The sequence below is a fragment of the Ixodes scapularis genome, unplaced genomic scaffold (assembly GCF_016920785.2).
Source record: "Ixodes scapularis isolate PalLabHiFi unplaced genomic scaffold, ASM1692078v2 PGA_scaffold2__306_contigs__length_199485367, whole genome shotgun sequence".
In the NCBI taxonomy this organism is placed as follows: Eukaryota; Metazoa; Arthropoda; class Arachnida; order Ixodida; family Ixodidae; genus Ixodes; species Ixodes scapularis.
Window position 1 is genome coordinate 166,719,144 of NW_024609857.1, and position 24,703 is coordinate 166,743,846.

A 24,703-nucleotide genomic window follows, 5' to 3' on the forward strand; every position below is an offset into this window, starting at 1 on the left:
TTCACCGCAATAAGCACACGAGTCCCAAATTTTATGCCCGTTTTATCGTAGTCTCTATCCTGACGATACACAAAATAACCTCAGGGAAAATAACTATTATCAGAGATGCCAGCGCATAACCAAGTCTCCGTTAAACTGACTAGATTAAAGCAACTTGACGGAATATTCGAAACGACTTAAAACGCAAACCACGCGTATTCTGGTAGTACACTTCGAGTGTCTTAAACATTTTTAGCTGCTAAAGGGTCATCCACAAAGACTGGAGAGCTGTCCAGCCTGCCTAAAAACTGATGAAAGATAGAGCCTTCTGGCCATAACTCCGGTTTATGCAAAACGTCGAATACTGAGTACAAATCAAATTTAGCCTTTAATTTGGTAACGATTCCCGATTCGTTGGCAAAAAAGGGGGCCACAGTACTTTCAATGTCTGCCACAGGGGTACGGGGTTCCAGCCTAGACACAAAAAGTGCCTTTGTGACCTGCTTGCGAGGGGCAGCATGTAACTTGTCGAACTTCGCCGTCCCACCTGACACTCGACGTTTCCGCTGCACCGGTGTGAAGCCGTCTTCGTCAACCCAAGGACCAGCTGGACGCGCTTCACGTATTTCCCCAGTCGCCCGTGTAGAAGCAGAAGCAGCATCGCTATCCGCCCAGGTGGTGGGCGACTCGGAGTCTGCATCCGTGATCTGAGTGGATCAGCTCACCGCACCCGACGTCGAGGGCTACTTTACCGGCACGGACGCAAATGGTGCCGCGGCTGCGGCGTACGTTCCTCGAGGTCTCGAAGCCAACGCAGTATTTCGAGGATTCTCTTCTTGAGCAAGCTCATTTCCCAGCACATGAAGCTGTTCTCAGCCCTGAGGCTCTTCACCTTCGCAGTCAAGACGTCAAACTTGGCAGACATGGCATTCCGAAGACGGACAAAGTCAGCTGCGGCCGGTGGCGTCGACTAAGATGCAGCATTTCCTGTAGATGTACGCAATCGCGATGCATCGGCCGCGTCATGGCTGTCATTGTCGAGCCGCCCATCCGACGAAGATCTGCGGTGTCTGGAGTATTTGGAGCATTTATAAGCAGCTTTGCCGTTTTGCATGAGCAATTCGTACTCGTCTTTATCAACGGCGATACATTTGCAATGGTAACGCCTATAACAGATCTCGCGCTCCTTCGTTCTTGCGGCGTTCACCAAGAGAATTGGTGGGTAAACGTTTCATCGACAGTTCATGCAGCGGTGTTAAGGAGGGTTTGTTCATTATTTTTATGAACCTAAATTTTTCCGGGACGTCAAAGACTCCAGCACCACCTGGTAGCGTTTGCTATGAAAAGGATCAATTGGCGACGTGCGCGATCGAAAGCATTGCTGTGGTCGACCTACCACGATTGGACGAATGCTGACTATGACGTCCGCAAAGGATGTCTCAGGGACGGGAATAAGAGGAATCTAGGAACTTCAATTTTGACGGTGATGTCAACTCCGAGCTCAATGATTTCAAGCTTCCGCCACGCTAATTACAAACGCCATTGAACTTGTTCGTAATGTAATGACGCAAGGACAGGGAACCATAGGGGGTCGCCACCAAAATATCTCGCCGCTAATACAAGAGATATGCACTGAGCTCACCACTCAATATTTAATTCAGAAGAAAAGACCAAAGAACGTGACATATATGAAACAAGTATGTGCTCATGGCGCAAAGGCTCAAGGGTGCGAGGCGATGACTTCAGCTCCATCGAAAAGTTTAAAAACGATACTTCTTTTTTTGAGATAGGCTTGCTTACACAGCGCTCCCCCAAACCTTGTATAATAAACACCTGTTTTTTTTTTGTTTTTTGTTTTTTTCTGGAGAGTTTTTTTCTTATGTCGACTGATGATAGTGGTACTACCGAGAGTTGTTTTTAAGCGCTTTTTAACCAGATTCGTTTTTAAACGCTTCGATGAGCTCAAGTGTTCGCCTAGCACCCTTGAGTTCTTGCGCCATGAGTAAGTGCGTGCTTGATGTGTGTCGATTAAATGGTTCAAATGCGCGAACTAAAACAGAACGAAAAAAGACACCCGTACGACACTAACACATGTCCGTGTCGTATGTGCGTCCTTTTCCGTCCTTTTTCAGCTCGCGCCTTGTAACTTTTTAATCGATATGTACCTACTAGCCCCAACCAAAGTTTTATTGGTGAATGCCATATGTTTTGTTTTCTGCTGTATGAAATATTGAGTTGTGAGTTCAGTGTCTGTCCTCTATCCTAAATTATTCTACAGTTCCCTGTCTTTTTCGTTGATTTTAAGCGTGTTTAACTTTCTGTGGGGTGTAGTTTATTTATGCTGGCCGAAAGACCAACTTTTATTTTCTAGATTTAGCTCTATATTATTGCCAGGGTACAAGGAGATTTTATGTCATTTTTCAAAAAGATAAAAAAGATATATTTGCCGTAATACCTACACTTCAAGAATCATTTTACAACAATATTTCGCTTTCTGTGTGCAACTTTGTTATAGTATTAATTGAATGTGCACAGACTGCCTACCGACAGAAAAAAATTAGAAGAAGCCAATGTCCTGAGTTTGGGGCTTATTCAGTTCCACTTTTGCTGCACTTTTTTCGGTACCATTCCGTTCAAAAGCTGGGGATATAAATGTCTTAAAGTTAACCCGCACACTCTGCCTAATAGGGGACGTTGTGTTGCCGAAGAATCGGCGTATTTGACCCCCGATGCCACGACAAACAAATACTCGTTCAATTATTTACTTGAGATTTGGGGCGCTGCTGCAGTCGATGTTTTTGTGCGAACAAAAATAAACATCCAAAACTGATATCATCATAGACTCTCATAAATTGGTGTTCTTCTCGTCTTTTACCGCTGCATTTTTATTAATATACAGAGCAATGTAGTGATATCATTTCAGGAACTTTTTAGTAACATACGCGAAGTAACTCGCATTTCTAAATTTCCGAAATTTTTTTATAGTTGTTGTATATCTGAGAACATAGTCTATATTACATAATGCCTCTACTTAAGCCTCCGAACAGATATCTGACCCAGTTAAAATTGATTCTCATGTAACTATTAACCCAAAAAAAACACAAAACAAAAAGGAGACGAGTGTGCGGTTTTTTCGGGGTCTAATGCATAACTCTATTCGGCAAACAGCCTTGGACACTATCGGGACACCTGTCTTTTTTAATGCCATTCGAAATTGGGATTTAAAAATATGGTTAGGCATTAACGTACACTTTGAAAACACACGATGAAATTGTATTAACATCAATGTCACCAGCGCTCTATCTTAAGTTGATCGCAATACAACCAAATAAACTTGCAAGTCCCTCGCGCAAAATTATTTTGAGGATTATTTGAGCCAACTGAAACAATAGTGCAATTGCTCGCGTTTCTTCTTTTGGGGTGGTCGGAATACTTTAGGAGCTCTCAATTGGATAACAACGCAAAAGTCGCCACACTACACTTAAACTTCATATCACAAGTTTGTGACCATTCAATTCATTTAAAAGTGCTGTCTAGGCGCGAGTGGTCGGGCAATCAGAGAATCGTGCACAGCTGCTCTGCGTTCCGATAATCTCCGCAGTAGCATTATTCATTATCTTTCTGGAGCGCCCATGCCTTTGCTCCGCATATCTTTCGGGAGGCTGCGTCCCAGACTTTCCACGGCGCTGTACCATAGACTTAGCGAGGTCGGTCACTTGAATTAACGCTGCTGCGTTGCTACGCAACCCTGGGAATATTTTGTCGCATTCAAGCAAGTTCTGAGCAGCATGTTCTTGTAGTTCTCTTGTAGAGAAGAAAGCTTAATGGGAATACAACGAACGTCTGCCAGAACCTAGGGAACGCTGGTGCGCCCTACGTCTGTCAAACCGAGGCAGTATTGTAAATGGTCAAAATATTTTTACTATTTGCCCTACTGACTAATTATTGCAGATTAAAATGTTTTTTTTATTCATTTGAGCCTTCCAATAAGAATGCTCTAGAGTGGTTTTCAGAACAATTTATTGAGACGTTTCTATCCAGGTAGCATTTATCTGCGTAATATATTCGGGCTTTTAAATAAGACGCTCGAGGTTTTAAAGGCCCCATAGTACTAAGGGCCCTAAAATCAGAGTTCGATCGTAAATAATCACCATTATATATATATATATATATTGCACGATTTCTTGTTTAGCTTGAAAACATCAGATGCACAAAAGTCACCTCGATGTCAACGACACAATCATGTGTTTCTTAACACAGTTTAACACTTCTGCAGTGAAACTTTACGGCTAGAATTAATGTTGAGAAAGTTAGTTAATTCACCAGTTTGGCACATCGTAGAAATATCTTGCCTCGCTGAATAGGACTGTGAACAATGCAGCGTTTGTTTGTTGAGGCGGACCTAAAAAAGGCAAGTGCCCGACGAACCCTGGCGCAGCACTCGTCTCCCGACTAACTTGACACGAGTTCCAGACTAGCTACAGATAATGGTGGTTCCTTTAACACAGCCTAGGATAATCGAGGCCCCTATATGGATGCAGCAAACTCAGCAGTTGAACCCGATGCCAAGAGTCTTTCGAGGCTTTCATTGGACCTAAACGCTCGCGCATCACTCGTGTCCAACTCGTGTCTTCGCTCTATCTCCCCGTGATGACGTTAAAATGAGAGTGCACCGGTTTTGATCGTTCTAGGCGGTGTTGGTTATTTCCTCGAGTACGCGAGCAAACAAAGACGCGTCAGCGACGCCATCTACTCCTAAAACCAGCTACATGAGCGAGCTCAGCTCCGAAAGTGGTGGCTCCTTTCTTTTTCTTTTCTTCTTCTGCGAAGCGATTTATTGGTACGGCTGTTTACGAGGAAGCCGCATCACGGCGCGCCTTCTTCTGCTACAGATCCTTGCCACTGCATGGGCCGACGGACGTACACATCATCCACGGATATCGGAAACGTGCAGATTTGAAGAGGGCTGCGGTTCTACATCTGCGCGTCCATTACCGGCGGCTTTCCTGCCTGATGCTCGTCTGGCAACAGCGAAGCGGCACATCGTACGATCACCGCCTACAAAAGGAAGCATCAGTCGCTTCTTCGACGAGGCTCGGTGCCGGCATGACGCACGCAGCGTGCTTACGCCTTCTTCTGCTAGAGGTTAGTAGGGATGTCGCGAACCACCTTTGGTTCGATTTCGAAAGGTTTCGATATTTGCGAAGCGAACTGAGGTTCGATTTCGAAAAATTTCGATCTTTTCATACCGACCGAGGTTCGAATTCGAAAAATTCGCAACTTTTGACCACAGCGGAGTTTCGAATTCGAAAAGTTCGAAGCTTTCACGGTTTCTAAAATTTCGAATTCGAATATTTCGAATATTTTTTTACTTCAGGTTCGATAAATTCGAAGATTTCGAAATTTTTTGGAAATAAAATTCGAAAACTTCGAACGCTTCGAATTTTTATAGACATGAAGTTCGTACAAATCGAAGATTTCGAAGTTCTTTCTGCATAAAGTTCGAAAAGTTCGAAGGTTTCGATTCTCTTTTAACGCTAAATTAAAAAAAAAAAAAAAAAAAAACTTTGAAGATTTTGAATTTTTTTTTAATCCAAGATTTCAAAGTTCGAAATCCGATTTTCAAGTTTTTCCACCAGTTTCAGTTTCAAATAACGTTTTCACGACTCACTGGTTTTCACAACATCAAGTTTAGAAAAGTTAGGGTGTGATATCTACATTCTGCGAAGTTCGTCAGGCAATTAAATGAGACGACGAGTGTCCCGGACGTGCTAGAATATTTGCCAGTGCAGAATTGTGACCGCCAGCCCCGGGGGGGGGGGGGGGGGGGGGGGGTCTTTAACCTGCATCACGCAGTAGTGATCACACGAACACACTGTTTTACGAGACGCATCGAGTTCGAAACGGCCAGGGGCGAGCAGGAGGTTGAGGCTCAGAGGAACCTTGAAGCGACCTGGCAAACCACCTCGCCACCCCTTTCACGCTGGTAGTAATCCGACCGAACGCCGCCCGCGTGACGCTGGCATATAGTAAGTGAAGTTTGTAATTGTCCTGGAGGTTTATTTTCTGGGACGGAGGAATCGCCTCGCAAAAAGCACAAAAGCCGACACAACTCGAGGTCGAGGAGCATTCTACCATAAAAGTGGCGTCGGAAGAGGAAAAACGGGGGAAAGGGGGTGGCGGGGGGGGGGGGGGGGGGGGGGCTTTAGCTTCCTTCTCCCCCTTGCAGGTATTTCGGACTGTTAAAGAAAACAATACGGGGAAAGAGGGCGTGGTCGAGCTTATTTTAATCCGAAATTATTTATGCATATGTATAGCAACAGTCGCTATTCACTGCATAAAAGATTGCGTAGATGGTCATTGTTAGAAACTCGTTGTCAGAAGGCACTACTCGTCACATGCTTAGTGGTTCAGAAGTTCAATGGTAACAAAAAAAAAATAATAAATGCGGGGATAAAAAGCAGAAGAAAAAAAAAACTATCACGAATTCGTCGGAAGTATTCTATTCTTGCATATTCAGAGGTTCAGAACTTCGAAACAAGTTTCTTTTACCAAAATGTGTACAGGCTAAAAGAAACACGTCCCAGGAACGTGAAGCGAAAAAAAAAAAAAAAAAAGTTTTCTTTTAATGACGTGCTGAACTTGAACACTATTAGAAATCTTATCCCATGAGTTAAATTATTCCTTAACGTGAAAAAAACAATAAGTACATTATTTTGTATTCTGCAGATGGCAATGATATGTACTGTCTGTGGTGTTAATTTAAATGCGATACCTCAAACAACTTAGACGAAAATAAATATCAAGTCTAGGTCATAATTGCATGCAGATACACGTTTGGAGATTTCTTCGAAACTCACGTTGAATAATAATAATCACATCTTAAAACGGCACTTACCTAGGCTATACATAGATCATTCTTAAAAAAGTATAACATATCTACCATACATACCTTCGGCTACAGCGTGTTTCAAATCTGGCACAAACGATAATCGTCAAAAACCCGTCGTCCTTCCTCCCCCTTCGGGGATTTATTTCTTTAAACCTAAGCATGCCAGAACTTTGAAATAAACGGCATTGTCTTTCGTAAAGAACGCAGCACCGCGTGTAAAAGTTCGAGAAAAAAAAATTACGAATGTACCGCACTACTTGAAATCAAATGAAACCGTCCGCCGGTCTTTCGAAGTTCGACGAACATCGAACTTTTACCCTAAAAGTTCGAAGTTCGTCGAAATTCTGACTTTTCAGAATTCGAAAGTTCGAAACTTTTCGAATTCTCTTGATAAATAAGTTCGAAAGTTCGAAATTCATCGAATTTTTTTGTCAGTCAAATTCGGAACTTCGACAAGCATCGAACCTTGCACCGCAATAAGTTCGAAAGTTCGAAAAAGATCGAATTTTATAGCGTAATAAGTTCGACGGTTCGAAAAGCGTCGAACTTCTCAGCTTAACAAGTTCGAAAATTCGACCTCTTTCGAATTTTACGATATAGACAATTCGAAAAATCGAAATCTTTCGAACCTTTCGAACCGCTTGATTCGATCATCGAAACTTCGATTCGAAAAAAGTTCGCGGCATCCCTAGAGGTTAGTCCTGTGTACTACGAAGTTCGTTGCTCGCGGAAACGTTAGCCGGCATCGCTCCCCATTGTCTTTGAAAAGCTGTGTTTTTGGTGCCGCGTTTGTGGAATTGATGATTATAATCTCTGGAGATGTTGAACTAAATCCTGGACCTCTCACGGATAGTCAAATTCAGAAATTGTTGAAAGCCGTCCATTTACTACCAAAATTGGACAAGGGTCAAGAAACGCTTCAAAATCAACTGGCTGAAATAAACAAAAACCAGGTTTTACTCGACAAGAAGATAGAAGCCCTAAACGAGAAGTTCAAGACAGTGGAAACAGATATTGCCTTGCTAAGCATCTTTAAAGACGAAATGCAAGAGGTCGGCGCACACCTATCATCCCAGCTTGCCGCGGTCTGCTCCAAACAAGAGGACCTAGAAAATAGGTCAATAAGCAAAAATCTGCTTTTCTATGGTATCACCGACGAACCTAAGGAAACATGGTCTCAATCGGAGTCAAAAATACTTGAGTTCTGCAGAGATAAACTCGGGGTGACCGTGGCAGATAGTAACACTGAACGTGCGCATAGGCTGCACCACCCTAACCCAGAAAAATCAAGACCTATAATCGTAAACTTTCAATATTTTAAGGTCAAACAACATGTTCTGTCCCGAGGCTTCAAAATGAAAAATAGTGAATTCTCAGTCGGCGAAGATTTTTCAGATAAAGTTAGATATGAACGCCGGCAGCTGTTCGATTTTGCTAAATCATAACAAAAGTCGTTTAAGTTGCGTTTCGGTAAACTTACAATCGATGGACAGCATTTCTACTATGAAAAACTTGAGGGATGTGTAAAGGAAATAAATGCATAGCAACCACCGCCGAAAGCTGGGTGCAAGCCGAGAACTGTATGTGAGCTTAGTGTCATAATTGTCAATTGCCGCAGGGTGAAAAACAAAGTGGAAGACTTGGCTGACGTCATTACTCCGACTAAGTCCAGTATTGTTATTGGTACGGAGTCCTGGCTGGAAGATTCCATTAGCGATACTGAAGTGTTCCCCTCGGACTATGTTGCATACCGCCGAGATTGAAACAGATATGGTGGTGGCGTCTTTCTTTTACTTCATGACAGCCTGCAAAGTGTTGAGATCAAGGTTAATGGTCTCAATTGTAAGGCGGTAGGGTGTAAGATTTTACTAGAAAGAGGCAAATGTATTACTGTAGGCTTCTATTATAGGCCTCCTGCTTCAGATGAAGATGCAATGTTCCCTCTTTTTGATGTATTGTCATCCATTGATTATGGCGACCTTGTGCTCGGTGGTGATTTTAACTTTCCTGATGTGGAGTGGGCAGACGGTCAACCCATGACGCTAAATACTTCTTCCGCGTACAGAACTTTTCTCGATTTTGTTTCTAGTTTTGAGCTATATCAACATATGTGTCATTCCCGACAAGGCTGGGTAAAACGAGGGCCAGCACGTTGGACTTGCTTTTTAGTAATAAAAAAAGTGTCATATCCTCTCTCTCTAGGATTCCTGGGATTAGCGATCACGAAATATTAGTAGGAGTTATAAACAGCAGGTGCGAAAATAAAGGGTCGAACCCACCCAGAAAAGTTTTTCTGTATGACCTCGGTAATTATGAGGGCATCTCAAATGATCTCTGTAATTATTTCTCTGAGTTTAGAGAGCTCTTCGATCACCTTGATGTTGAAACTCTTCGGAATCTTTTTAGGAATAAAGTTAATTATTTAGTCGAAGTATTAGTCCCTACCAAGGTGTTGAGTTCCAGTCGACGTAAAGGCTAACCGTGGATGAATACCGAGCTATGACGCTTGACCAAAAGGAAAAGGCGAGCATATTTGAAATATCGTAAGCAAAAAGACTCTGCCTCTCTTTCACAGCTAACGGTCTTATGTAATGAATTCAAATATAAATCGCGTGAATGTAAACTCAGATTTTAAGAGTCTTTAAATGATAAACTGAGAAAAAACCCGAAAGAGCTCTGGAAATATGTAAAATCCAAAAATAAAGTAGCACTCGGGATTCTCCCAATTGTTAACTCCGGACAACTAGTCGCAGAAGAGGAAGAAAAAGCGAAACTTTTTAACGGGTACTTCCAATCTGTATTTTCGACCGTAGTTCCTAATGAATACACGCCCTCTCCTGATATGCTGGTAAAAAGCATGGACGAAATTGATATTTTTTATGGCGGAATCTTGAAAATGATTAATGAACTAAAAACTGCGAAAGCAGGCGGTCCCGATCGCATACCCAACCGCGTTCTCACTAAATGTTCCGGAATCATTTCATCATATTTGGAAGTCTCGTTTATAAAACGCCTCTCAGATGGACGTCTTCCTGCTGAATAGAAAAAAAGCAAATATCGTACCAATACACAAAAATGGTCCGAAAAATGTTATTCAAAACTCTAGACCCATTTCTCTTCTCTGTACTTGCTCTAAGCTTATGAAACATGTAATATGCAGCAATATCTTCCATCACGTATCCAAGAACAGCTATCTCACTACGGCGCAAGGTGGTTTTAGGAAAGATTATTCATGCGAGACACAGCTGGTTGAACTTCATCATGACTTGCCATACTCATTTGATTATAGGCTTCACGTTGATTGCATATTACTTGATTTTAAAAAAAGCACTTCATACAGTATCTCATGCGTTTATCATCTATTAACTCTCAAGATTAAATCTACCCAGTAACGTCTCGCAAGGCTGACTGATTACTTGCACCAGAGAAGGCAATCCGCTTTAATCGAAGGCAAACAGTCAGGTGATATAGCGGTTACATCCGGAGTACCACAAGGGTCTGTGCTGGGTCCCCTTTTGTTTCTGATTTTTATTAACGATCTCACCCACTCATTGAATTCAAGAATAAGGCTTTACGCAGATTACTGTGTTGTATATTCCGAGGTTCGTGACATCGCAGAATGCTGTGCATTACAAGATGATATCTCCCGTATCTCTGCGTGGTGAGATACATGGGGCATGAAACTAAACACGGCAAACTGTAATCATGTGCGTTCCACGCGTAAACGTAGGCCTGTCCTCTTCAACTATAACATTAGCTGAAATTCTCTAGCAACCGTACCAAACGTAAAATACCTTGGTGTATACCTTTCGGAAAACTTTACCTGGACAAAACACGTAGACTATGTAACTGCAAAATCAACTCGCATGCTTAACTTTGTAAAAAGCAATTTTAAAGATTGTTTACGAAACATTAAATGAACGTCATACCTAACACACATCAGACCTATCTTATCTTATAGTACGTCAGTGTCTCCTGGGACCCTAGTCAGGCATATCTTGTTAATGAACTGGACAATGTTCAAAACAGAGCATCCAGGTTTATAACAGGCAGCTACAATTTTAGATCAAGTGTTAGCGATTTGAAAAGACAATTGGATTTAATCCCATTAGCCCACAGAAGACGTTTCATGCGATTGGAATTCTATCATAGCACTTTTTCATAACTACCTCTGTGTAAATATTAACAACTATATGCTGCCTCCCCACATTACGCCAGGAAGGAGAGACCACTCAAAAAATGTGGGAGAGTACCAGTGCAGAACTGAAGTTTTCGAGAACTCTTTCTTTCCTTCCACAACAAGCGACGGGAACTCGCTACCCGAAGAGTTAATAAACATAGCATCTACATCCCTGTTCCTAAATACAATATTAAATAGTGACCTTTCAGATTGTTTTTGATGCATTGTTGCTCGTGCCTCTTTTAAAAAAACATTTAATTTTTTTAAATTTTGTTTTGCGTCTTCATGTCATGTGCCTTTTGTGTTTGTACCTTTGCTCATCTGTACTCGCACCCCCCCCCCCCCCCCTCGCTATAATGCCTTCATAGGCGCAGCGAATTACTTTGAATAAATAAATGAATAAACAAATAAATAACGCTCAGAATTAATCCTCGACGTCTAGAAGCTTTGTCACACGCGTTAGGTTTCTGCCTTCTCTGCGCAAATATCAGTTGCATAAAAGATTGCGAGAAAAAGAAGCTTCGTTCAGCCACCTTAGTCCGAACAAGCGGCCACGTCATCCGGAGCCGGTCCTATGCCGCCAATGGGCGCGTTAAAGAGGTCATGAAACAACTTTTCAGCTTTCTCCTGTTTAGCTTTCCTCCTCAACTCACAAATCGCGCATTGTACCAAACAGCTCAAGAAGACGGAAAGGAGGGAGTCCCATCTTGCTCGGACCCTCGGACCCTCGTTCGACATAGAAATTATCCTCCTAGACGATGAGCCCGTCGATCAAAACTCGAACAAAAGTTGCTTTTCCCACTCCGTTCACCCATACGCTGACAGTGCTGTGGAAGCTACGTGCTCGTTGGGCCAGCCACACTTTTGCCACGTGTCACGCTTCCTCGCGCATAGCCACGCGCAGAGAATGGGGTCAGGTGATGAAAGAGATGCGGCTGATTAGTTCGGCAAGCAGGTAGCTTCCACCGCACTGTCAGCTTAGGCTAAAGGAAATAAGTGAGGTCCGGTGTCGTGTGACGTGCGTTTGGGCCTGGTGACGCGCTTTAGACGCCGCGGATGTATCACAGTGAAAAGGCAGAGAGCTTTTCGAGGGAAGGAGGTACGAAATAGTCCGCTCTCCTTTCGAATTGGCGCACCGAAAGTCAGGCTTTTGACTTTCTACCTTCTTTCTTTTGGCCCACTAAACAATATGCTATTAGTAAAATCCCAATCAAAAGTCATTCACCCCAGCCCAAAATTCGTTTCATGGGCCCTTTAAGTCCGCACTCCTTTACTCCTACTCCGACGCTCCTAGTTTCATACTCCGAGCGCAGCAACTAAACCACGTACGGCGTACAGGAGCGCGACCACACCGAGGCTGCGTTCCAAATCTACTCGCATGGATCCGAGTTACCCTGGCGGATTATGTCAACTGACAACAAAAAAAAATAGAGGAACGCTTGACGGAGGTTGGTTTTCGCGCGCTAAGGTACAGAAACTTTACCGTAGAGTGAGATCGAGTGAACTTTGGAACACGGCCGAAACTATCGATAAGCCCCACGAGCTCCTTCTTACCGCACGGTTATGGCGAACGCGGCTTTTCCTGGATACGGTTGACAGAAGCCCAAATAATTTCGAAGATAGATTCATTAGGTCCATGTGGAGCAGCAGAGTCCGAAGCAAAAAAGAGGGCGTCGTTATCAAGTTTCTACTAACGTTTTAATATTCTTAAATGGTTTGAACACTCGCTTCGTGCAGATATGTGGGAAGTTACCTTGGCCGATCTATTTATTGACCATGCATACTGTTCCGATTTATATTAACGATAAGATTCTTGAACCTGCTCGTCGACGCAGGAAACCCTCCAATTTGTGAGATTCCGTGGTTCCGTCTCGCAGCTGAAGACGGAAGTTACGCCGACACCGGCACACCGTCGTTCGATAGCAGGTCGATTCGTTGTTTAGGCGGTATGCATGAACGAACCTTTTCCGCAACACTAACCTGATATGTTTCGGCTTTCCACTCAAAATATCTTGATTCGAAGGGCTAAGCAGCAGCGTTCCGACTGTCATCTCATCTCAACTTTTCTGTCGTTGAGCTCTCGGCACGCTACGATAGATGAGTTCGTTTTCAGGTGAGATGCATGACCAAACCTTTCCCGCAACGCTAACTGGTGTTTCGGCTGTCCAATTAAAGTATCCTTATTCGCTGCGGCTTGTCTAAGCATTGTAAGCAGGGCAGCGGTCTGTCTTTTCATCACAACTTTTTTGTCGCCGAGCTATCGGCACGCTTCTTCGATAGATCAACTCGTTTTCAGGCAAGACGCACGAACAAACCTTTTCCTCGACGATCACTGATGTTTCGGCTTCCAAATCGAAATATCTTTATTCGCTGGGCTAAGCATTAGAAAAGAAGCAGAGCGGTCTGAATATCTCCTGATCTCGACAACTTTTTTCTCGCTGTGCTATCGGTAGGCTACAGTTTTATAGATGAATTTCTTTTTCAGGCGAGATGCACGAACAAACCTTTTTTCAGAACGCTAACTGCTGTCTTGGCTTTCAAATCAAATTGTTTTTACTTGCTGGATTAAGCGCTAATGAGCTGAAAAGGGGCAGCGGTCCGGCTACGGCTTTCGCCCCTTCCGTCCCGACGTTCCCAACAGCGGCGCAGCCATCTTGTTTGTTTACGTGACGTCACGGAGCGCGAAGAAGCCACTCGCGCTCCGAGAAATTCTCGGTGCACGAAGAGCGCGCTCGAGTGTCACTCTCCGGCGGCACTTCTGTCCGGTTAGTGAAAGGAGCACCAAACTCTCGCGCTTCGGAGCACGGACTTAACGAGCCCAATGTTTATCAGACACGCGCTTAGGTTCACAAGCCACAGAGCATGCGCTGAGTTCCACACATTCTTAGGATTCGGTTATTTCCGATATCGCGGTGATTGGTTGCTAGCCAGGGGGGGGGGGGGGGGGGGGGGGGGGGGGGGCTATGTTGCGTTTTTTGCACTCCCAGGAGACTAGGGAGAAGGAAGTGACGTTAACAACGCAGCAAATGCAAATTGGATGTTGAATTTGTTTTCTTCTGTCAACATCCAATCTGCGTTTGCTCTAGTCGTTGACGTCACTTCCTTCTTCCAAGTCTCCTGGGAGTGCAAAAAGCGCAACATAGCACCCCAGGACACGAATGCATTCAATGCATTGATCCTCACGAGGCCAAAGCAAATGCTCACGCGATGCTCGTGTCCACTCTCTGAGCACCATTTGAATATCGGGGGCACGCGAAGCTGGATGGCGATACCCTGGGAATCCCAAAGCTGATAAAGCCAACAATGCCATCTCCAGAACTTCGTCATCAATTTTTGCGAAGCAGACACTGAAAGAAAACGCCCGCTTTTATCTTTCAAACCACACGGTGACAAGAAGCTTCTTGGTCCGTGACGTAGCGGGCGAGTCCACTTAGACCCGACTAGTATGCTGGTGGAAAGTAAGACCATTCCTACCCAATATTCCCCCGGAGAATGATCACTCGCAAAAAAAAAAAAAAATCAAAATCAAAACAATGTATTGAGCAGTTGAATCACAAATTACGTACTGAATTAGCATAGAAACTTTATAAACATTCTATCGCAATGTACACTGACCGGCGCTATCCCAGAGAAATCTACAGCGCGTCCGCCAGAGTCTAGTCAGCAACGGCACTCACCTTAAAGCCGCTCCGATTCGCCAGCGCACTTATACAGCATGTCGGTCAGTTGCAGGCCGTCTCTCTTTACTCCTGGGAGGCACCTCACGAATCGAGTGTTGAGCATAAAATTGCTTTAGTCCGGAAGCATTCTCCGAATCTGACTCCGAAGGCTGCGTGTTCGACGTCCCAGCGTCCGATACTTTCCCTGCCGCCGAGATAAAGGAAACGACAGAGTTGGGGCAATCAGCGATGAGGGTGAGGAGTTTCGCTCTCGCCGACCTTCAGTCAAACCAAACTCTGCGTGTCGCGTCACGTGATTCCTTATTGTCAACCGAGCGTCCCACTCCGCTTTTCCATAGCAACCTCAAGCGCCGAATCGGAAGCATCTATACGACGGTAGGCTAGCCACCGACGACGCTTCGCCACACGAGAGTTCTCGCCCTCACGGAGGGAGTCGAAATCTTGCGTCACTCGAGTTATTGGTGCCATGTTAGTTGGAGAATTTTAACGTCGCCGCATGTGTTTAACTTAGCATAACGTCGCATGACCGCCTCTGCTCATTGAGGCCATGGCTTTGATTGATCAAAGAAGAAAGGCGTGCCAACGGGCACGCACTGCCAAAGAATACTGTACTGGAGATTGCACGAGTACGTTTGGACACAAGCATTCCTCGGAGAGTCGCTAAAAGGGCTACCTGTTCACGTATGAGCCTCTTTCTACACATCGTATGAAAGCAGTGAAACGTTTCTCAAATATTGGTTAGAAATCTATGGCACACTGACGCATTCACAACCTCTCGTTACGTGCCTTTTGCTCACACAGGTGCACAGATGGCTGCGGCTGTGTAGGTAAGGGAAAACACGAAGGCAAAATCGGAATCTGGGGGTTGAGGTTTCTATACGCTTTCTTTGTGTAGAAACAGGTAGCCGTTTTTTTTTCTTTTTCTCTCCTTCAATTGCATTTATTTTGCCATTTCCAGGGAGCTGTCTTCGTTAAGGCACCTGCGTTTTTTAAACCAACCCTTGGCCTTCATACCTGCCCATTTCGCTCAGAAAAAAAAAAAAAAGGAGATTGGGGTCGAATATAAAAAAGTAAGGCGCATTATTTACCTGCTTGTCGATGATCAGTCTCAGGATTTACATCTAAAAGCGGACACTTATCTTAGACGTGCAGCAGCAACAAACTCGTGAGACCTCAGAGGCTGTACGTGGATTTGAGTGCGCGTCAACGGGAAGGTCTCTCGGCCTCTCGATCACTATCGCAACGTCCTGATTGAGGCAGTCGTGCTGGGGCAAGCGGATGATTGAGACAAATTCGTGTTCGAGAGAAACATCTGCGCGATCCCGGCTCGACAGAAATGCGCGTGCGAGAAATGTTAGCAATAAGCTCACATCCGGACTGACGCGTTTGACACGACACTTCAATGCACTGGCTCGTTTATATGTTCATAAAATAGGTACCTGGCGATCAAATGCTTAGGGGCAAACTAAACTCGAGATGGAAGATGAATGAGCTGCATCATATTGTAGCATTCAAACATAGCTTTCATACGATAATTAATTTTCTTCCTATACCTGCCGCAGATGGTTAAGTGACTGCAGCTTTAATTTCAATTCGGAAAATCAGAATTTTTTTTTTTACCTTTGAATTACACTATTATACTTATTTTTGTTGGGTTGTCTTCTTTCAAAATATTTAAACAATTCTAACTACTAAATACGCCCCCCCTTCCCCCCCCCCCTTTTTTTTTGGTGATATTAATAAAGGTAAAGGGTACCAGGACGGAGATCGATTCTGAAGAGGTAATGACTGCTGTTAGTCAAAGTAACACCGGAAAGCCGCCTCTGCGTGCCCTTCTTTTGCACACAGAGCTAGCCGTCATTGCAGCTATGGTGAATATAACATTTCTGACTTAGACCAAAGCGGCTAGTTTTTCTTTATTATTCAACCCAAATTTTCAAACAAAGATATAGACGCCGTCGAATGTAGCCTGGTTCCTGTAGAGGATTTTGTCTTAGTTAAAACCAAATATCTATATCATTATACAATCACGGTCAACACACGCTAAGCAGAGAAACTAAAATTAGTCAAATGAAAGACGTTCTCTTTCCTTAAAAATATCAAACGCACAAATGGTTTCTTTCTTTCATTTATTTCACTCTGAATGGCAGAATGCTTATTCGGTTCGAATTCTACTCGCCATAAAATAAATTTTGGGCTGGGCTAAATAACTTTAAATTGAAATCTTGTTAATCGCGGGTCGTTTAGTGGGTCAAAAGAAAGACGGTAGAAGGTCAAAAGCCTGTTTTTCGGTACGAAAATTCGGAAATATAGCGGACTATTTCGTAGCTCCTTTCCTGCAGAAGCTTTGCTCCTTTTCACTGTCATACATCTGTGGTACCCAAAACACGTCAGCCTATCCCAGCTCACGCATTGGAAACAAACACTGCGTCACCCGGACGTAGACGCTCGTCAACAGTCGATCCGTCGACAAATATTATAATCCGTGTCCCTGACCAATGAGTGTCGTGACGGCACTAATCGCTTGCGAATGACAACTTCCATGGTGTACACAAAAAGGATGGTGGAAAATCGGAGTAATCGTACCGGTGCCCAGGCATCTTTCGACTGCGTGATTTCTCATTTAAGTTATGATTTAAGGAGGAAAGCTAAGGAGGAACGAGGTGTGAGGTCTCGTTGGCCCCTACCTGGTCGACAAGGGAACACTTGTCGACCAGGTAGCTTATAAGTGGTGCAGAGCCATCATGTACAGAACCAACAAATAAAGTAAGCTTACCGAGCAGGAGCCTGCCATCGTCTATCAGCCGGCCTTGCTCGAAGTTGCTCCGGAGCCACGAGTAGCGCCACGCGAGGGAGTCGTGCACCGATCCAGGATACCGTGGGTCGATGCTCATGACCCGGCAGTCGGCGTCACACGCCTGCAATAGTGAGACATCTGTCGACATTAATTCAACTGAATCCACAAACAGTTGATTGCACTCATTGTCATGGGGCCCTGTCAAACACAATTTACATGCTGACCAACACACCACCATAAATTTTGTGGTTTACAAATTTAAAGTATTAAAACGGCGCAAAAAAAAAACAAAAAAAAAACGACGGACTGAATGAAGGACACAGACAGAGCGCTGTCTGTGTTACAAAGATTAAAGTTATATGATAAGTAGCCACTACCTTTGATTCACGTAATAGTTTAGACAAATTTGTTTTTTTCTTCAAAGGAGAGTTTACACTTTAACATGCAGGATATGGACTAATGCTTAAAAGCTTAACACGACATGAAAACAAACAGAGATCGAAAGCTCTTCAGCTAACAAACCCTCCCTTCCTTCGTCGAACAAACGCTTGTGCGGAGGATGAACGAGTGCTAACAATTCACAACTCTCATTTATAAACTGGCATATCCACACCGTATTAGCTTTACGCTCTTTTTCAAACCCATTCAGAACGGGCATTGACCTATAGCTAAAAGCGCGAGCTAGCTGCTTTGGATAAAGCACCGACGGCTGCACGAGCGCTCGTGCAGCGAGTGCTCCAGTCAAGCCGTTCGCGCTTGCACTCATGCTAAGGTGAGACGTAGTATATATGTGATCGTACATACCCCCATCACGTTCAGAGCGTAGAGTTGTTTGCGGCACCAATACGCCGCCTTCGTGACGGTGGGGTCGTTCTGTGACGGGCCGACGATGGCGATCATCGTCCCGTCGACGCAAACCGATGACGCCGGGTATCCTGCCGAGCCGTTGGAAGCCCCTCTCGACGTCTTCCCTCTTGACGGTTGTCTGGGAAAAGTCGATTTAGCCGCGCCGGATCCCCAGAGGCTGCACAATAGCGAGGGACACAGCCCGCACAACGATGCCGACTGTAGCCTGATTCCTCGCTATGTGCTCGTCTCTCGCCACCATGCTCTGAAAGCTCCCCGCACAGTTTGCTCCCCGTGGCGTAAAAGCGAAGTGCGCACAACACTTGCTGTTCCACAGACATCACCGTCCACGAACCTCGCAGCCTCAATTCTGGCTCCTCGCGCAGTTCGTCGCACAACCAACGGACCACATTCTTGGTGAGACGGTACTGCCTCCGAAAAGCTTCCTCCGGTAGTTCAAAGGCATCGCGGTGTCGCGGTGCAGCCGGTGGAGCCTTTCCGGAGGGGAAAAATAAAGTTGAACGATAGAAAGACTGTCGCTCTGCCTCCGAGACGCCGTGTTTCCAATTTCGCTACCGCGAAGAGACCATCGACAGACTCGTTCCCTTTTCAGGCGAAACACCGAGGAAACGATACGTCAAAGTGTTGTCACTTCCAGTGGCGGCGATTCGCCGTCTCCGCCCACATTTTCGTAGTGAACTTTCGTCATTCGAGCCTCAACCAATCAGACGCGATGTCGTCACTTCCGCTTCTTTTAGGAGAAACGAAACATTTGTCCAACATAGGTCCCCTGGTCAGCAGCTGTGTTCCCCTAAGCTAAAAAGAAAACAAAGGTCGTATCACTTACATGCAGCACGAAAATCCTGGAATTTATAGTGCTTGCGAATTACTAAAAATGGTTACCTTACCCTGCTAAGATACAGAAAAATATTTAAAAACATATGAAGACAAATAAGAACCACCACTCTCCTTGGTTAAGAAGTAATGTCTAGGGAGCCTTCACGTGCGCTTTGCTATGGTGATGCCACCCTTTGTAATACCACTCGCCGACAAACCAGCAGCCATTTTGGTTCTCGGTGATAATCTGTGGGGCTTATAACCCTCCCGAAAACAAGCACCTTATTTCACAAGTTTGGAGCAGCGTTGTGGAACCCACGGAAGGAGGATTAGCATTTCCTCCTCGGATGGAAGAACCGATGGACACAAAGGTCACTTTCCGATGCACGTGGAAACAATGAGAGGAACAAAATGGCGGTGGAAGAGGGTGTGGGAAAGGCAAACAGGCAGTTGGCATCACTCTATGTGAAGCGCACATGAAGGCACCCTAGTAATGTCTAGCTCGGGACGCAGAAATTCAGCACTGCAGCACAGACACCTTCACACTCCCTGTATCTGGATCAGTACACTCTATTTTTGCGTCCAAAACTTTACAGTGTTCTTAATTAAAAATGGAACTTGTCTGTATTTGTTTTCTAAAGTTTTTTTATTCTCATAAATGAAAGGATCTCTGCAGAATTCTTATTATATTCTGATATCAATTACATCCGTTAAAATAATGGCCACCACATCACATTTATTGGCCCTGATGCTTGTGCTGGTCTTTAACTCACAATTTGTATAACCGTCCATGTGGAGAAGTTGAAAACGGAGGATCGGCCCGTTGTCGCGTCGCCATACAACATTACCACGACACAACGCCAAAAGAAAATATTAATGCTTAACTCGCTGATGCTAAAACAACCCGAGAATTTGCCCTGTGAATGCAATTCAAAAGATACGTGAAAGCAAAATACCCTGTCTGATATCTCAATTTCTGCTACCAGATAGATCGCGCAAAGACTCTGATAAGTTTCAACACTTTTTTTTTTATTCCGGTAAGTAAAACAATTTGTGTCTTAAGGTAATCTAAGGTAAAGGTAATGTAAGGTAAAAATTCGGTCGGGTACGTCAGACACAGATGTACCCAACCGATTTTGTTTTAACGTATGTCGGACGTACACCGGTGAGCGATATGAAGGTGAACAGCCCTTTTCTTGTTTTTGACGCTCCTATAAGTTTTGGGACAAGCTCTGTTCCAGAAGCGGGCTAGAATGCAAAGTTTAGACCCCAAGAAACGTACCATTTGAGACGTTGAGAGTTGATATAGCTTTAGGCGGCCGTAAAACAGGCAAGAAATCACGTAAGGTGTTCACCTTCATATTGCCGGCGGGTGTACGAAACATTGTTTCAGCTTAAGCCAGACGCAGCCGATGCTCCAAGCGCGACTTCCGGGCCTTCAGCGTCCCTGCCAAGTACGCACGCTCGTGCAGCCCAGGCACTGATCAATGCCGCATGCTCTCGCTTATATTATCAGCTGCATCTGGGCCTAAGCTGAAACGAAGTATTGGCCGGCCGGTACTCTTAAATGTATGTCGAACCTGTGCGGCACAAAGCGGAATATATTAGGTTCGGAGGAAAACATGTGCTGCGTTCACATGCTTCGTGGCTGCTCAGAATGGCGGGCATAGAGGCAGATCTCCAACCCCAGAGTTCGCGTGTCCTGCCCAGATCATTCGCGCGAGGCTTTAACAAACGCGAAGCAGCAAAATCACTATCAAGGTTGGTATCTGGGCCGGCCTGCTAGAAACAGCTCCTCAGTTGAGATTGCGTAAAAGAGAGCACTGCTAAAGCCAGCGCACGAGTTAAGCGGGACTCAAACCGCGTCTCAAGACGCTCATGCGCCCCAGCCTTTACAGTGCTTTTTTCCCCCAGTTTCAGCTGAGACGCTGTTCTAGCAAGCCGGCCCTGGCATTTTTAGCTTGATTTTGTAAAAAAAGAAACAGGCGCCAGACGTCGAATAAAAGTAGCGTATCGTATACTTTTTCATTGATTTTCCTTTACGTTTTCCTGGCGCTTTTTTTTTCCTTTTCCTACGGGCAACCGATATCAAAGCTCACACTTTTTCCTGCTGCACTCCTGTCTTTGCATTGTTTTTAACGTAGTTACAATATTCTAAATTTTCACTCGCGAACTGAGCTGACGGATGGATGCGCTAGCGCGGCTAAGGTTGCCGTGTCCGTGCGCTTGTCACTCATAGCGTAGGCTCGCGCTGACTACGAAACATGGCCCCGAGGGCCCTCATTGGGCTCCTCAGTCCTCATCGCGCAACAGGCGCCGTCTTTATATTTGCGATCTCTACCGTAGAGGTATGACGTACCTGATCGCCGGATCCGTCCGACGTACCTTCGGAATAATCGGCCGCGTACTTCCGACCTAGCTTTAAGAAATTCGGTCAGGTACTTCTTACGTACATTTAGACAAAGCGGGAAAAAGCAGGCTCGAGATACACCTAAGCACCTGTTATGAGTTGTGAATGCGAGAGCATGCGTGCCGTTCTTCCGCTCCCGTGTTTCGTTGGCGGCGTATTGGCGTCGGCCGTGCGCGCGCTCTCCAATCTCTCCTCGCAGCTCTGGTCTTGGACGCTTCGTGTTACAGGCGCCCTCGCGGCGCGTACACCCAGGGCCAAGGGGCGGCGGTCGTCAAAAAATGGCGCGCGCTGCGACTAATAGGAGCCTCGTCGACGCGCGCCAGCCAATGGGACCGTAGACGAAATCCATCAGCTTTACTCTGCTCCTTTGGGATCGAGGAAACTAGGTGCCGTTGTCTAGGCATTGCGCATGGTTTTACAGCTGGGAGCTGGCTGCACTTGGAGAAAGGATTTAAGGTGCCGTTTGCGCGCTTCAAACTTATGACGTCGGCTCGCTCCATGGGACCCCCAGTTAATGCTTTCGCATTAAAAACGAAAGATGAGAGAGTTTTAGTGGATCGGTACGCTGCGGAGACCGGGCCCAGCGGGCGTGTGCTCAATCATAGCCTTCTATATACCCACAAAGCCTTGCAGGTCGATGACGTAGCCATGGAGTGCCCGGTCGCAGATTTGGAGCGCTAGGATCTGGTACCACAGAGCATCATAGAGTCATTTCTCGGTGAACCTGGACTTCAGCGCACAGCTTTTGCAGCGGTGAGGGCCCGAAACACATCTGTTCCCTCAGGAGCAGTGTTTCAGCGTCTCGCCGCAGAGGCGCACCAGTCACCTGGCTCTCCTCCCATCCATTGTCTGCCTCTCTACCGTTTCCATTTTGGCGGCCACTTCTCGTGGCGATCTGCCAGGCTTGGCCAGTATATAAGGGACTATTGCTCGATTCAAGCCTTAAATTGACGGCACGAACGCCCGCTAGCGAAGCGTAGCTCTAGATTGCGGTCTATTAAATGCCAAACGCTCTAATGATAAAGCGCTCCGGTTTCCTGCTTGCTGAGTTCCAATAGCTCTCAGTGCTGACACAAGAGCACAGCTGTCGGCATTGTGACAGCGAACAAGTAATTTATAACGTAACCGCCGCCACCGAGCAGTGTTTGATCCAAACCGTTGAAAACTGGAAACAAAAAAAATCAGTCAGTTTTATGTGGCCACCACCATCAAACTTCAACAATAAACAAGCTCTAGAAGTGTTCGTGAGATCGATATGCGCTTATGAGCTCCCCGGATGATTTACGAATGCTTTAAAAAGATGTCGCAGATACGATAGCACCTTTATATAAGTCAAAACGTCCCCTGCCGCAGATTCAGATCCTCGACATTCGAATTGATTTTGGCTGGCTTTGGCTGCGGCCTACAACTTTGATTCACATTATACTTACAAGTGATTTATGAAATAATTTTGCTAGCTGGGTTTGAGACGCTTGTCTGTAACCTTCTGCTTCTTCTAATATATTGTTCTCCGAGTTTCCTTTCTATTCTTAAGGTTTAAACATCTTGATTAATACGAACCAGCTCGACTCCACTTTAACAATTTGCCGCTCAAGAGAAGAAACCAAAATTACATGTAGAAGCTTCGATATTGTTTGCAGACGATTTCAAAGGCAATTCTTGTGTTTGCGCGTGCGTGTGTTGGGTCTGTGCGTGCATTTGTGTGCCTGTGTGTGCGTGGGTACGTATGTACGCGCTCGCGTGGTCTGTATACGTGTGTGCGTGTGTCCGTATGCGGGCATGCGGCTGTGCGCCGTGTGTGTGTGCGCGCATGTGAAACGGGTGTCTGTGTGTGCGCGTGTATGTATGCGTGCTTGCCTGCGCGAGTGTATTTGTGTTTTTCATTTTGTTCGAGTTCTTATAAAAGAAGAAGTAAGCAACAAAGTTTTTTTGTTTTGTTTTTTACTTTAGAGCTATCTGTGTGAAATTTTCAGGTTACATCCTGTGGGGTCTCGTCAGCCCCCATCTGGTCGACAACCGGACGCCGGCGCCTGGCGACTCCTTTTCGGTCCGCTCCGTGGCGAGGACGGCACATTTAAAGTTTGTTGCCCGAGTGAAGACATTGGCAGTGTCGACGGTGGACAGCCTAGGACCCCCCTCCCAGACAGCGTCGGCGCCCAAGGCCCTGCACGAACTGCGACAGAGCCAGACGGGGAGCTCCAGCGAGAGACCGCCCACGATGGGAGACAAGAGGCTCTCGTCTGTCTGGTGCGCGGCAAGCTGGGACGACGGGCGACGGTAGATGGGAAGTGGGGACTCTTGCGCGGGAAACGGGCCACAACGGACGTTCGCGGTGGTGGCGACCGCGACGTCGGCACGGGCGACGGCCCGGTGACATGGACCTGACTTAGACCCCAAATTCGACCCTCGACGGCGACGTCCACAGGATGCAGTGTGGACTAGCACCGCAGGGACGATCGGCAAGCAGCAAACAGTGGCGGCGCACCCCTTCCAGGCTTCCTCGATCACCTCTCCCGATCGCGAAATCCTCCAGCAGAATGTGAGTGGAATAAACCCGTTCTTCCGAGAGATACGCGTCGCTGTGTCACTTTATTTGGAGACACGGGCCTGGGGAATCGAACGAGGACCGTGCAATCCTTAGCACAGATATGAAAGCAAGTGATAAGTTTCATATTGGAGTGCCCAGTAGTTCTAAAATTATCGTTTTCTCTTGTTTTAGGCCTAGACATCTTGCAAAACATAATTTAATGTGAATTATGTTGTATAACCATTCCTGATAGGCACTCCAAGGCATAGCAGTGATGTCAACATCCGCCGCAGAGAAGCATGGGTCCTCTCCTGTTCCCGCACAAACTACAACTAACAAACTTTACATTATAATGTACCACAAGTTTTACATAAATGCCTCACAAACAACATAAACATATTATCGATTAGCAAACGAGACTTGCACTCTGATATCTTCGTTGTTTCCTAACTTAGTGTTATATTTTTAAAAAGTTCCGACTTTGAATTTTTTTTTCCCTCCCGCAGGGGGCACCTGTGAAAGCAGGTGTTTGGAGAGTGGGTTCTCCACGGACCC

The 24,703-nt window shown here is 45.5% G+C and overlaps 2 protein-coding genes across 2 annotated transcripts in view; one reads left to right on the forward strand and one right to left on the reverse strand.

Moving 5' to 3' along the window:
• Positions 1-14,967, reverse strand: part of LOC8030991 (solute carrier family 41 member 1) — a 239,830-nt gene extending 224,863 nt beyond the window's left edge. The window contains exon 1 of the mRNA XM_040500875.1: positions 14,729-14,967. The gene's annotated coding sequence lies outside the window, so the exon portion shown is untranslated. The remainder of the gene's footprint in view (positions 1-14,728) is intronic.
• On the forward strand, positions 4,758-24,159 carry LOC120839879. The gene is made up of 2 exons (XM_040210257.1): positions 4,758-5,124; positions 23,572-24,159. The coding sequence occupies exons 1-2, from the start codon at positions 4,993-4,995 to the stop codon at positions 24,004-24,006; spliced, it is 567 nt and encodes a 188-aa protein (XP_040066191.1). The 5' UTR covers positions 4,758-4,992; the 3' UTR covers positions 24,007-24,159.
• Positions 24,160-24,703: the final 544 nt, after the last annotated feature.

What these genes read in the sequence shown, in the direction of transcription:
- LOC120839879 (XM_040210257.1), top strand. Translation starts at nt 4,993, where the DNA reads ATGCTCGTCTGGCAACAGCGAAGCGGCACATCGTACGATCACCGCCTA. An exon ending in TACGCCTTCTTCTGCTAGAG is followed by an intron (nt 5,125 to 23,571) that starts GTTAGTAGGGAT and finishes TTTTTACTTTAG; the next exon opens with AGCTATCTGTGTGAAATTTT.